Source organism: Chrysemys picta, chromosome 10, assembly GCF_011386835.1.
Source record: "Chrysemys picta bellii isolate R12L10 chromosome 10, ASM1138683v2, whole genome shotgun sequence".
Taxonomy (NCBI): domain Eukaryota; kingdom Metazoa; phylum Chordata; order Testudines; family Emydidae; genus Chrysemys; species Chrysemys picta.
Window position 1 is genome coordinate 50,629,821 of NC_088800.1, and position 14,070 is coordinate 50,643,890.

Genomic DNA, 14,070 nt, shown 5'->3' on the forward strand with positions numbered 1-14,070 from the left:
ACTTAGGGACCTAGCCCCAATCCTGCAAACGCTTGGACACAATGTGAAGCATGTGCAGGATCAGGGCCCTAGCTGGGGGCTAATTCTGTCCTTCCTTGTCCTTATGACAGTCTGATGGGGACTGCCCTCTGAATTTTAAATCACTGACAAGCAGCTAACCTCCTCTCAGCTTGGGGCTGTCAACTACTGTGGGTATGTCTACACTGCGAGTTGGCGGTGTCATGGCCAGCTCGAGGAGACATGCCCATGCTAGGTCTGATCCAGCTAGTGCGCTAAGCACTGAGGGTAGCCATGGTGGCGAGAGCAGTGGGAGGGGCTAGCCACCTCCAGTATGTGCTTACTGTCTTGGATGGTGATGGACATGGGGCAGCCACTTTGGGGGTGACCCTGTAGTGTTAGTGCACGCCAGCTGGATCAGAGATAGCATGAGTACGTCACCTCATGCTGGACATGACCTCTCCAGCTCCAAGTGCAGACCTACCCTGTCAGAGGCACGGGCCAGTCCTGAAGGTTTGAAGCAGGCAGCTATTCCCATCACCACGGGGGGCCAAGCTCCCATTTCCTTTGGCACACTCATGAGAGCTATGTGCAACATCCCGCAGTGTGGTGCGGTGCAGCTCCTCAGCCAGCCAGTGGGGCTAAGCTACCTTGTGCAGCTGAGCACCCAGCCCTGTGTTTTTAGCCTGGCATCCTTGGGGACAGCAGAAAATGCTTTAAAGCAGGCACGTCCTGCGTTTGCACCACCAAAAGCCATACCAGGCAACTGGGCAGACCCCCAGGGGCAGGCTCAGTTTGCACAGAAAGTGATGGTAACTTTTAAAATGAAAAATAAACTCGAAGAGTCACATTATCCTCTGCTTGTAAAGTCCCTGCTAGATAAATAGAGAGCACTCGTTATCTGCCCTCGCTCGAGGGCCAGAAAAACCTGCAGACGTCAGTGCTGTCCTTCTCTGCAGTTACAAGGGCAGGAGCGACAGAGGCTGCTCTGTCAGACCCCTCGCTTTCCCAGAAGAGTGAAAGAGATGCTTTCACAGGGAAAGAGGCTCCATGTCTTGAAGGGAGGAAGGAAGCCCGTGCCAGAGAAGGGCCAGAGCAAGGGACAGAACACAGCCCTTCCCCGCTCAGACTTGGGAGAGACTGAGGCTGGAGAAGTGGAGTAAGCCTGTGCATGGGAGGGCAGAGGGATACGGCAGGCTGAAGTCAGTTGATGGAGAAAGCCAGAAAGGGTTATTTGGAGCGGGATTCAAAGATGGGGAGGAAACTGTCCTTACAGTGAAGGGAGAGTGGTCCCACTTCCGTGAGCAAGAGCAGACTAGTTGCCAACTTCTTCAAAGCAAGAGAGGAGAAGACCCTTCTTCCGTCTCCCCACACAGGGGCCCCCTGCTGATAGCACAACTACTCGGCCCTGGGGGCTGAGGGAAGGGAGGGGCTAGCTACACAGGATCAACTGGGTGAGGGGAGGTGACCCAGGATAAAGAGCAGGAAGGCTGGGTGAGGGGACGGTGATCCAGGATAAAGAGCGGGAATGCTGGGGAAGGGGACGGTGACCCAGGATAAGCCATGGGATCACTGCAAGGGATGTTGACCCAGGATACACTGTGGGAATGGTGACCCAAGAGAACATGTTGCATTGCATCTAACTGTCGAATGAAACAACTCTCTAGCAGCCCAGAAAGGAGGGTGTGGACTATGGAGTGGTGAAGCATTAGAGGAGGGGAGAGAGGGAGGGAAGACGCATGCCCCTATCAAAATGAGCTCCCTGGACACAGGGTTTCTGCACCGGCCAGCATCTCCATCAACCCCAGCTTCTGGCAAGGCCACACACATTGGGAACGGCACAGGCCTGTCTACCTGGCCTTTGCTCCTTAACTCTCCTGCCATCTCTAGCACCAAATCAGCCGTACTGGCGCAGTGAAGGTGGGGTACTGCTGCCGACACAGTGGGTACCAGCTCCTGTCATCTTGGCCTGCTGGGACGTCGGTGGCCATGCTGCACTGTGGAGCAGCGCTGATGGCAGTGGCAATAGCAGAAAATATTAAGGAGAAAAGCCTCAGTGGGAAGGTTGGACAGAGGCAGTATTCTCAGGCCTAGGGGCAAAGAGCCCCCTCACCGAGTGTTCCCCCAAGCCCTATTTACATCATCAAAGCTGGGGTTTATTGTTGCTGTTTGGAGCAGACTTTCCAGCTGCCCTGGGGGCACGGTGATACCTTAACGCTGGTCTCGTTGGACAGTCCGGTTTCATACTGAGGACAGACCCGTAAGGTGGCTGAGCCTGGCTTCTTCCCTCGGTTCGCTATGTATCCCAGCTCCGGTGGCTCCTGGAAGGTGCGAGTCCATTCCACTGAGCGTGTCCGGAAGACAGGCTCAGAGCTTTCAACAGCCTGGCTGTGCTCGGGGCTGAAAGCTGAGCCAGTGTCCAGCCTGAGCAAGCTGCACTGGCCCGTCGTCCTGGTTTCTGTCGGGGAGCTATCGACGGAGCCAGGACAGGACTTCCTGGCCACCTGGAAGAGGGGCTTGGGGAAATCCAAGCTGCTTGTGCGGACGCAGTAGGCCTGACGCTTCTCTGTGATGCGGAGGAGCTCAATCTGCCGGCTGGGGAGGACAAAGTCACTGTCATACAGCTCTGGGGGTGGCCGGGGTTCCTCTGGGAGCAGCGGTGGGGCTTTGAGTTCATGGCTCTGCAGGACATCAGGGGCACTGTCCCTCAAGGTTCGGGCAATTTTTCTGCCACAGCACTCAGGCCCCAAGGAGTAAACCAGGTCCAGCTCCTTGGGGCTTTGGGCCCTGCTGGAATCATAGTCGCTGTCTGTAGCCAGGAACACCTCCGACGAGCCCTCCTCATCCGAGATCCCGTGGGAATCTGCTGGGAGTGAAAAGGAAGAGGAGGGTCACCATTTCTCTGAGTCAATGCAAAAGGATAGTGAAGCTGTCTGAGCATGATTTGAAGTCCAGGCAGCAAAAGCCAGAAGGCATCACCCCCCTACTGCGGGCTGAGATATTTGTGCCTCTACCTGGGTAAGTTGATTTAGTCAACGTCTGTCTGCAAGGGTCAAAAGTGAGCAAATCTATGAATCTGAAGGCAAGAAATAGCTTTATCCTCTGGGCTTCTGATTTCCAGCTTTTATTGACATTTACTGGTGAAAGCCCGTGTCCAAAATTAAAATCTAAGCCACTAAATATCAGTTTGAAAAACCAGAATGTGACATTTACCAGGTGGCTTCAGTCCTCCACGCTCCCCACTGTTAGCATTGTTCCAGCTCCTGGTCCATTTCCCCTACACTGCACAGCTGGAGATGGATCTGTTCACTCAGCATGAGAGCTGCAGAAAAATGATGCTTCCTGAGTGAACATTCCACCCTCCTCCTTGACTTCTAGCAAATGACCCTTAGACCACGAAACCACCGTGTCTGAGTTCTCAAGGCCCATCTTTGACTCCTCCTTCCCAGTGCTGCTCGTTCATTCACTGGGGCAGTGCCTACTTAACATGGGGCTCATGGTACTCATTCAGCTATGTAAATGCCACCCTGGCTTTGCAGCTGTCTTCTGCCTCTTGCTTTTCAGAGCCCTATGCACGGAGTCAGAGAAATATGCCAAGCCAGCAGAGTGATCTGGATTCTAGCCTGCCCCTGATTCATTAACTCAGCTGTTGGCTACGTTCTGATTCCAGGCAGCCAATTGCTATGTGGGTCCCCAGCACAGCTCCTTGAACCTTTATCACTGGTGATGGTACTAGAGACAGGATGCACCTAGATTTATTTTCCAGATCCCAGGTGGAATCTGCAGTGCTGTTACTTAGAGGCACCTGTTATGACTTGTGAGCTGAGCCAACTGAGTATGAAAGCTATTGAAATTGTACTTAGATGATCAGCTGCTTGGGGCAAAGCCTGTCTTTTTTGTGTGTGTGCCTAGCACAATGGAGCCCAGATCCATAAATGAGCCGTCTAGGAACCATAATAATAATAATAAAGGATAATAAAGCATATTGAGCATATGTGGAATAATTAGATACCATCATTACAGAGTCATTTTCTATTCATAGCCTTAATGCAAGCATCAGATGGGATCTGGGTAGCAAAACCTTCCACTCTAACCGACAGGTTTCCATGAAGGATCTGAGAATGCCAGACCCATTGGACTTTGAAAGCTCACCAGTCAGATTCCATTCACAGAATATTTACAAGCAGCTGCAACATTCCCAGTTGTATGATACACATGAACTAACTAGGCACCACATAACATGCTAGGATCCCTTACCAGAGTTGAGCTTGCGGCTTGTTTCTGGAGATGGGGTGGGTGAGGGGAGGTAGTCCAGATGCGATGACGTGGACTGTGTTTTCTCTTTCATTGCACCGCTGGATTCATTGAGGAACCAGGTGAGAGGTACACCACAAGACGGCTGCTTGTACCGGGCATGCTGCAAGGCATCCATCATCCAGCGCATCTCACGCCAGATCTCCTCCATTTGCTGCCAGGGCAAAAGATAAAGAACCCATTTAAAAAAAATAACAGGTCTCTCCCTGGCCTCAAACAACCACAGGCAAGGTCACACGTCCCTGAGTGCACAGGGGCCTGGTACTGGGATAACGGTGCCAGGAACATCCCCGAGGGGAGTCTTTTCCCAGAGGATGGCACTGCTGTCTCATGAGCCCCAGAATCCCTTGGATATAACAGCATGTAGCAATTCTGTAAGGTGTTTTATCTGCTGATCTGAAAGCACTTTGTAAAGGTTGGGTGAGAATCTATCTATCTATCTATCTATGCATCTCAGGTACCGAGCTGGCCCCCATCCCAGGCATCTGAGCGCCTCACAATCTTTAGTGTATTTACCCTCACAACGCCCCAGGGGTAGGGAAGGGCTGTTATCCTGGTTGTATAGAGGGGAACCGAGGCACAGAGCAGCTAAATGACCAGGCTGTGATCACACAGGACATCTGTGGCAGACCAGGGAATTGAACCCAGATCTTCCATGTCAGTACCCTAACCACTGGACTATCCTTCCTCTCCCCTGTTGAAAGAGGAAACTGCAGCACAGAGCGGTGATGGTGCTTGGGAACCAGGTCAGCAACAGAGCCAGTAACAGAACTCATCTCTCTTAGCTCCCAGCATGGTGCCCTAAGCACCGGAACATGCTACCACGCTCATCTAGTAGCCTCTGCAAAGCCTGTCCCATTTGCAAGAGCTCCTTGCTGTGGGCATGGAAATGCTGGAAGCAAAGGTATGGCGTGCTCTTTGCATTTTCATACCCAGCATGCACTTCCAAAGCCAGTCCTATCAGGGCAGGTTTCAGGCTTGCCATTAGCATTGTTCATGGGAGCATTGCATCAGAGCGGGGTGGCTTGACAGAGCGCCTGCTGCTGCCACTTCCCCTGCAGACCATCACTGCTAGGTCAGCGAAGCACTGTAAAGGTACTTCAATGCAGGACAGCAGAGCTGATAACTACAATGGAAACAGCCCAGAGCCTCAAAGGTTTCAGACTCCTAATGCCCATTGATTCCAATGGGAGTTAGGAGCCTAAATACCTTTGAGGTTCTAGGTCTGTGAGCTGTAGATGATGCACACCTGGCAGAGGGAGATCCATGCCAGATCATACTGTAAGGTGGATAGAAAGCTGGCTAGATCGTCGGGCTCAACGGGTAGTGATCAATGGCTCCATGTCTAGTTGGCAGCCGGTTTCAAGAGGAGTGCCCAAGGGTCGGTCCTGGGGCCGGTTTTGTTTAATATCTTTATTAATGATCTGGAGGATGGTGTGGACTGCACTCTCAGCAAGTTTGCAGATGACACTAAGCTAGGAGGCGTGGTAGATACACTAGAGGGTAGGGATCAGACACAGAGGGACCTAGACAAATTAGAGGATTGGGCCAAAAAAAACCTGATGAGGTTCAACAAGGACAAGTGCAGAGTCCTGCACTTAGGACGGAAGAATCCCATGCACTGCTACAGACTAGGGACCGAATGGCTAGGTAGCAGTTCTGCTGAAAAGGACCTAGGGGTCACAGTGGACGAGAAGCTGGATATGAGTCAACAGTGTGCTCTTGTTGCCAAGAAGGCTAATGGCATTTTGGGCTGTATAAGTAGGGGCATTGCCAGCAGATCGAGGGACGTGATCGTTCCCCTTTATTCGACATTGGTGAGGCCTCATCTGGAATACTGTGTCCAGTTTTGGGCCCCACACTACAAGAAGGATGTGAAAAAATTGGAAAGAGTCCAATGGAGGGCAACAAAAATGATTAGGGGTCTGGAGCACATGACTTATGAGGAGAGGCTGAGGGAACTGGGATTGTTTAGTCTCCAGAAGAGAAGAATGAGGGGGGATTTGATAGCAGCCTTCAACTACCTGAAGGGGGGTTCCAAAGAGGATGGAGCTCGGCTGTTCTCAGTGGTGGCAGATGACAGAACAAGGAGCAATGGTCTCAAGTTGCAGTGGGGGAGGTCCAGGTTGGATATTAGGAACAACTATTTCACTAGGAGGGTGGTGAAACACTGGAATGCGTTACCTAGGGAGGTGGTGGAGTCTCCTTCCTTGGAGGTTTTTAAGGCCCGGCTTGACAAAGCCCTGGCTGGGATGATTTAGTTGGGAATTGGTCCTGCTTTGAGCAGGGGGTTGGACTAGATGACCTCTTGAGGTCCCTTCCAACCCTGATATTCTATGATTCTATACCAACCTAAAGTGGGTAATCTGATGATGGACATGGGAGCCTCTGGACAACCCATACAAGGTGCACAGAATGCTGGCATGGCAGCCCAGCCCTGAGCAGGCCCCACTCACTACATCCCTCTGCTGTCACATACCTGTATGTAGTCCTGAACCTGCTGGTGCCTCTGCTTAGCTGTGGAGAGCTCAGCATCTGAGAAGGCTTCCCTGAGGCTCTGCTGGGAAAGGAGAGACTCCAGCTCCAGGAGCGCAGACACCTGGCAATACTGGCTGATGAACTCTCGGTCATACGTGAAGAAGTGAACTGGAAAAGCAAAAGGTGAGAGGGGAAGGTCAGGTGATGGCGGGAGGGACACTGCGAGGTGGGAATGGCTGATGCTGTGTGAACAGACTGAACCCGGCGAGATGCATCAAGAACTCTGAGGACAGGACTGTACACATGGGAAGGCTGAATTCTGCCCAAAATTACATGAGGGGAGAGTGTTCTCCATTACTGAGGGTGAAACCCACAGTTGGGGAAAGCAGGATTGAATGAGTATGGACAAAGGCCCATCTTTTGTTACCACCACTAACTCGGCAACAGCTCCCATGGTGCAGTGCTAGCCCAGGTCCCAGTACTGAATTTAGCATTATCTCAGGGAAGTGACATCCTCTATGGAGATGGCTGGAATGGGATGGAGGGAGTGGCCCTCCTCACAGGTGTATCTGAGCTGTAACGAGGGGCAGCCATTGTTCTCTCCCCCTGGTGGCTGCCCAGAAGAATGCAGAGAGTGCATGATGGGGGCTGAGCTGGGATACCAGAGAGATGCAATGAATGGCAGGGTGTAGCAGCCGCGGTCACTGTTCTGCTAGCATCTATCATGCTGCTCTCTGAAGAGCTGGGGGGTGAACAAGCTAGTGTGGTCAACAATCCAGGCAGCTGGAAAGACCTCAGTCAGCAGCATCACATACAAAAGCAAAAGGCTCGTTCTTGTAAGCTTTGAGTGGACCCAGCAGACTGAGCCATTTCAGTCTGCCCTCATCAGCAAGCTGTGTGGCAAAAGCAGGCTTTGTACCTACAGCAGCTACCCCAGCGCCTTGCTTCTCTGGAGCCACAGTCCTGCTTTCTCCCCTGGAGCCCCTGGCTCCTGCAGACACTACAGGACAATCCCACTTAACAAGGACAGCAGGAGACTTTCCCCTTCCACCACACAGGAGAGGACAAGGTGGATCACCGCGACATGGAAGAAGATACCCACCTCTCCACGGGGACCGGGTCAGCACTCCTGTTATCAGGGACAGGCAAGACAACCACAAAACCCACAACAATGTGAGTTCCCACCCACTCCCTGGCACCTGAGAAGCTTTGAGGACCCCTCCTGCACATCCTCCTTCCCTGGGGGACCTGCATCCCATCAGACTCTAAAAGCTCCTCTTCCAGGAACTCCAAAAGCCTTCCCTAAGGTGGGATTGCTCCTGCACTGACTGTGGTGGTGCTCAGCACTGAGGTGACTCTCTAAACCACTGGAAGACTAACTCCTCCCCGCTGGCTTTGTTAGGGCAGGGGAATGTGCCCCTAACCAGGGGGAAGGTACTGCCTATCACTGCAGGGCCCAAAGGGTTGTGAAGGGTCTCGTGGGGAAGGAAGGCAGGAGAAGGGCAAGAGGGAGGTGTTCTGGAGCAGTACCGTGCAGGTCACAGTCAGATCCAAGATTAGAGGACACAGGAGGCAGGGATGGTTGGGCTGACTCTGCTGATGTTCTCACCTAGCTCAAAGATCTGGAGAGGCAGTGTGAGAAAGCCAGAGCGAGGGGTGTAGGGGCTATTCTGGCCTGGGGCAGTGCAGACGTCATCAGATGGAGGAAGCAGCAGGAGAAAGGAGACGTGTCCCCCGAAGTCTAGCACCTCCTGACTGTACAGACGGAAATCTTTAGCCTGCAGCATTCAAAGAGAAAAGCAGGAACAATGCGTTATTTCCGCCAGTGTAACCAGAGCAGCACAAAGTCATCGCCCCTCTTGATTTTAGGCAGGAATGTCTCAAAGCGTGGCTGATGGCAGAGCGCTCCCTTGCACACTGAGCATGCTTTAAGCATCACCACTTCCCATATGTCAAAGGCTCCCATTGGAGTCCCCCACTGATGGGGAGATAATTAGCATCCATCATTTACTCCCCAGGTGCCAGGCTCCATTGCTTTGTTATGCTGTATTACCATCCCAAATCCTCTTTGTTCTGGGATAGCTTGGACACCTCACCTCCTCTGATAGCCTCTATGCTTCTGATACAAGTCGACTTCCTTAAAGCAAAATCCAAGAGAGAGAGAGAGACCCTCCACCCATCCCTGCAGTGACCTCAGCCCCAATCCAGCAATGTATTTATGCACATACCTAATGTTAAGCATTAGGAATGCTCACCTGCCTATGGACCTTGCTGTATCAGGACCCTGGGTTGGACATTGGAGGGAAAGGGATCAATTCTCATTGTGCCCCAGTGAGTCCAGCTCCCACCAGAGGTTAGCTGGAAGAGGTGTCCCGTCACTGCAGTGAGATGAAACAAGTCATCTCAGGCAGAGCCAGGTGCTACTGCCAATCAAAACACAACTGTTTTGTTTTAGGTCCAAGGGCTGTTACTTAGGAGGTACCGAACTCGGAGAGTGGCTCCCAGCTCTGTCTCTGGGGCAGGGACAGAGACATGCTTGTAGCCAGGGAGCCCCACAAACTCAATTCAGTTTGTGGGGCGAGGAAATACAATGAACACTTTAACCACAAAGAGGCCAATCCCGCCTCCAGAGGCTGAGGTGGCTGGTTTGCCACGGCACAAGCCAGCCGGCTGTGCGGACCACAGCTCCAGCCATTCCGCCCACACCCCTCAGCTCCCATTTCTACCAGTACCTCTCGCAGGGGGATGTTGACCAGGTTCACCAGCTCCTTAATGGCCCCTTGAAGCTCCTGATACCAGGGGTTCTGGGAAGTCTCAGACTCTGGCTCAGTGGGACTTGGTTCCTCCAAATTGGCCAGGTTCTGTAGCCACTCCCACTCCTCCCTGGAGAAGGAGAGACAATCACAGAGAGAAACCAGAGACTCATCATTCAGGACTGTCCACAGCCACATGTCAGTGAGCATGCATTAGCAAGTATGTACTGTGAGCCATGGCATTCATCCCTGAAATGCAGCCTGAGCTTCACCTTCCTTTGGGGAGGCATCTGAACAGTAGCCAGCAGCTCCTCATAACAGTCAGGACTGGTGAAAGAGCAAGAGGGAAGAGCACAGGGCCCTGGTTTAAATCTCTGCTACAGGGGATAGCACTAGGTCATGGTTCAATTATAGCTCACAGAGCAGCTGGTGCCTTGCATGTCCCAAAAAAAGAAGAACAGGAGGACTTGTGGCACCTTAGAGACTAACAAATTTATTAGAGCATAATTTATTAGTGTATTAGTGGGCTATAGTCCACGAAAGCTTATGCTCTAATAAATTTGTTAGTCTCTAAGGTGCCACAAGTCCTCCTGTTCTTCTTTTTGCGGATACAGACTAACACGGCTGCTACTCTGAAACCTTGCATGTCCCAGGCAGCAATGGACTGGGTTTGGAGCAGAATGTAAAGCTAACGGCAGGGATGATAGTGTGGGACAGGCAGGTAGTAAAGGTGGGATTTGGGGGTCTGGATTTCAGAAATGATCTTGGTTGGCCAAGCTAAGCAACTCAGGACTTCAGCTGCTCTGCATGCTCACCTGGAGATGTTGGGATTGGTCCGTATTTTCACATGGCAAAGGATATTGGGTAACTGTTCAGGCACCAGCACTCGGATTTGGTCTACTGCACTGCAGAGCTTCAGATAGGCCAGGTAGAGGCCTGGGGCGAGGGCTTGGCTGCTTCTCTGGTGATAAGCCAGCTTGTCCTGAGGAGAAAGAAGAGGTCAACATAAAGCATTCCACATGGCAGGACTCTCCCTCATCCTCTCTACCTCTATACAGAAGCGGCAGACGGACAATGGCAGGACTGGGGCTGTCAGGGATGGCTCTGAGAAACTTGCCCTTTTGGAGTCCTAGGCAGAGAGGGGTGAATAGACCTGGATAAAATAAGAACCAAACCAGGCCTCAGCCTCAGCCTGAACCACGTGTGCAGTTTGAATGAGTTCTGTTCAGTCATTTCATCTGCACTTCCAGTCTCCAGCCAGGACCAGCACCCCAACAGCTGGAAGGACTGGCAACCACACAAAAGAGCCTGTTGTCAGATTGCCAGCCCCATGTTGCAATCTCCTGAGATTCGAGAGCCTCGCAACCGAACTTTTTGAGGTTTGCCAGCTGCTAATCCTAGCTGGCATTGACAATGGCTTTGTGTCAGCAGCCTCAAGAGCTCCTTGTACAGGTGCTTGAGGGGATCTTGTTGAGACAGACACATGTCTGAAGGAACGAGAAAGGAGAGAGGCTGCAGTACAAGAATCAGAGGGTGCAAAGACAAAGGTAAGGCCAGGCCATCAGGGAAGGGGAAATTCTTTGCAGAGGTTTGCTAAGGGGCTGGGGAAAGAAACAGCCCAGGGAAGCAAAAGGAGCAACTGGGATAAAAAACGGTAAACAAGAATACGGAGAACTAAATACTACATTGAGGGGACTCGCCACAGACTGCTCAGGAGAGACAGAGCCCAGATCGGCTCCTGAGCCTTATTCTCTTAAAACTTCCCATGATCCCTCTCCCCCCTCCAAGCCCTCCTTTGGCATGAGAATGGCCACCTGCATTGTCATCAGCAGCATATCCAGAGAGGTGGGCTCTTCTGGAGAGGAGACGGACTTGCGGCTTGTCTGCAGCTTGGAAAGGGGGACCCAGCGGACGCTCTCAAAAGTCTGGTTGGTTTTCACCTCCTTCAGTGTCACTATCAAGATGTTGCCCTGCTTGTCTTTGATTGGCTCAAAGAAGACCTGTCCCAAGTCCTGGATTCCTAGCAGTCCCTTCATAGACAGAGACATAGATAGGAGACTCGTTATGGGGCAACACTGACTGACCTGGCTCTGCAGGAAGCTAGCCACGCCATATCCTGAGAGGAGGCTGTTTCTGTGTCTGGGGAGGGGGCTGGAGTGGTGGGTTATGAAGGGCATCCTTTGTCTATCCAGTCTTGGCCAGGGGCATGCACGGAGGACCTCTTCATATACCACCCTACACCCCTCAGCTGCAGCATTTCGCCTGGCAGACTCCGAGAGGATAAAGAAAGTGATAGTGGTCAAGGGTGCTGGTAAGAGTGGTGGTCTAAAACCCGGGGTTATCATTAGGGCCCTACCAAATTCATGGTCTATTTTGGTCAATTTCATGGTCGTAGGCTTTTAAAAATAATAAATTTCATGATTTCAGCTATTTAAATCTGAAATTTCACGGTGTTGTAATTTTAGAGGTTCTGACCTAAAAAGGAGTTTTGGGAGGGTGGGGGCCACAAGGTTATTGTAGAGTGGGTTGCAGTACTGCTACCCCTTACTTCTGCACTGCTGCTGGCGGCGGCACTGCCTTCAGAGCTGGGCAGCTGGAGAGCAGCGGCTGCAGTCTAGGAGTCCAGCTCTGAATACAGAGCCGCCACCAGCAGCAGTGCGGAAGCAAGGATGGCAGGGTATTGTATTGCCACACTTACTTCTGTTCTGCTGCCTGCAGAGCTGGACCCTCAGTCAGCCGCTGCCACTGTCCGGCCGCCCAGCTCTGAAGGCAGCAGTGCAGAAGTAAGGGTGGCAATACCATACCATGCCATCCTTACTTCTGCATTGCTGCTGGCGGCAGTTTTGCCTTCAGAGCTAGGATCCTGGGCTGCAGCCGCTCTCCAGCCGCCCACCTCTGAAGGCAGCACAGAAGTAAGAATGGCAATACCACAACCCCCCTAAAAGAACCTTGTGACATCCCTGCAACTCCCTTTTGTGTCAGAACCCCCAATTTGAGAAATGAAGAACAGGAGTACTTTTTGCGGATACAGACTAACACGGCTGCTACTCTGAAATTTGAGAAATGCTGGTCTCCCTGGTGAAATCTGTATAGTATAGGGTAAAAGCACACAAAAGACTAGATTTCACCAGCGGAGACCAGATTGCATGGCCATGAATTTGGTAGGGCCCTAGTCCAACTTGTATCTCCCAAAAGATAGTCTATCACACACTAGGTCCTTGTGTTTCTCTAAGTAGGGTAGGGAGTGACTGGGTGTGTCTCATGACATCACTTCCATGTAATACTGCAGTAGGATTCCCAGGTCAGAATGTCCCCCTGCTGACATTACTGGATTGGTACAGCGAGTCTGTCTCGATAAGAGATGCCCCACACAGCGGGGCTGTTGGGCCCACTGCTTCTTTCTCATGCACCTCCTCTCACCTGCATTTGTGAGATGGCCAGCAGCATCTTGAAGCGCGTCTGCAGGATGCAGGAGCAGGATGACTGGGAGACGGTGAGACACTGACGCAGCCACAAGATCTCATCCCACATGCAGGCAACCTGCAGTGTACGGAGCAGAACCATCAACAACACGCCCCCACCTAGGATTTTATACCTTGCCCGTCACCCAGGAGACCTGTTCAACCCCCAGTAATGTCAGCACAGCTCAGAGACGAGGGATAGCTGCACAGTACAAGAGCAAAAATAAAACACTGGATTTGTGTAGGTCCTACATAAATTTTGTCCGTGCATTTTAACATCTTTGCAATCGAGGCCTTTTTAAACCTACATCTGGGACATCCTAGAGGGTGCTCCTCAGCAGATTAGAACCATTTTAAGATATGGGAGATCAAATGCTGGGCTTGAACTACTTGGCAGCGTCCCTTTCCACCACTTCAGTGCTGCCTCCAGAACACGCTGCACTACAGTGGTATCCTGTATGCCTGGTTCTGCATGATCCTACAGAAGTGACAACGCTGGTCCTTCAACGCTGCTACTGCAGCAAAAGGCAGCAGTGACACAGACAAACACAAGGCTGCTGAAAAAGAGGCAGAATATCCCTTCAGAGAAAGATGGTACAAATCCGCAGCAGCGTAGATGAGTGGCACACAATAGGCACACAAAAGGGGGGGTCTATGCGGCCACTGCAAGCGGATATGTTATGTTTCTTCTCCATTAAAAGCTTCAGGCATGTTGTCAGGCTTGGGCTGTGTGGAAGCATCTTCCAGGAGGTTTCTCCATTAGTACAGAAAGTGGGATGAGCTACAGTCTTGGAAATCGCATGTGCCACTGAGCTCCATCGCCCCAACTGGTGCCAGTGGCTGCCAATTGGAGGTTGGCACTAGTGTACAGCTTGATTCATGCTGGCTCTGCCAGTATCTCACTGCAATGAGCTCTCCATGGCATTCTATAGCCATGCTGTGTAGAGTACATGAGGGTAGCATCACAGAGAAATGCCCAGAGGAAACATCAGGAAGCCCAGGAGCTTCCAGATGTGCGGTGGTCTGAATCCTTGGTGTAAGTCACAGAAGTAGCACTCACTAATTTC

General features: G+C 51.8%; 1 protein-coding gene across 26 annotated transcripts in view; it reads right to left on the reverse strand.

The window, feature by feature from the left end:
• LOC101934605 (ankyrin repeat and fibronectin type-III domain-containing protein 1-like) overlaps positions 1–14,070 on the reverse strand; it is a 615,848-nt gene that overhangs the window by 1,291 nt on the left and 600,487 nt on the right. For 24 of the 26 annotated variants that reach the window (XM_065558676.1, XM_065558677.1, XM_005293137.5 and 21 more), the window contains 8 exons: positions 12,963–13,082; positions 11,357–11,572; positions 10,358–10,524; positions 9,522–9,672; positions 8,399–8,567; positions 6,791–6,957; positions 4,255–4,465; positions 2,208–2,863 (listed from right to left, as the gene is read on the reverse strand). In XM_065558676.1, the coding sequence (XP_065414748.1) occupies positions 2,208–2,863; positions 4,255–4,465; positions 6,791–6,957; positions 8,399–8,567; positions 9,522–9,672; positions 10,358–10,524; positions 11,357–11,572; positions 12,963–13,082 (1,857 nt within the window). The remainder of the gene's footprint in view (positions 1–2,207; positions 2,864–4,254; positions 4,466–6,790; positions 6,958–8,398; positions 8,568–9,521; positions 9,673–10,357; positions 10,525–11,356; positions 11,573–12,962; positions 13,083–14,070) is intronic. The other 2 variants (XM_065558669.1, XM_065558681.1) reach the window with 1 other exon arrangement.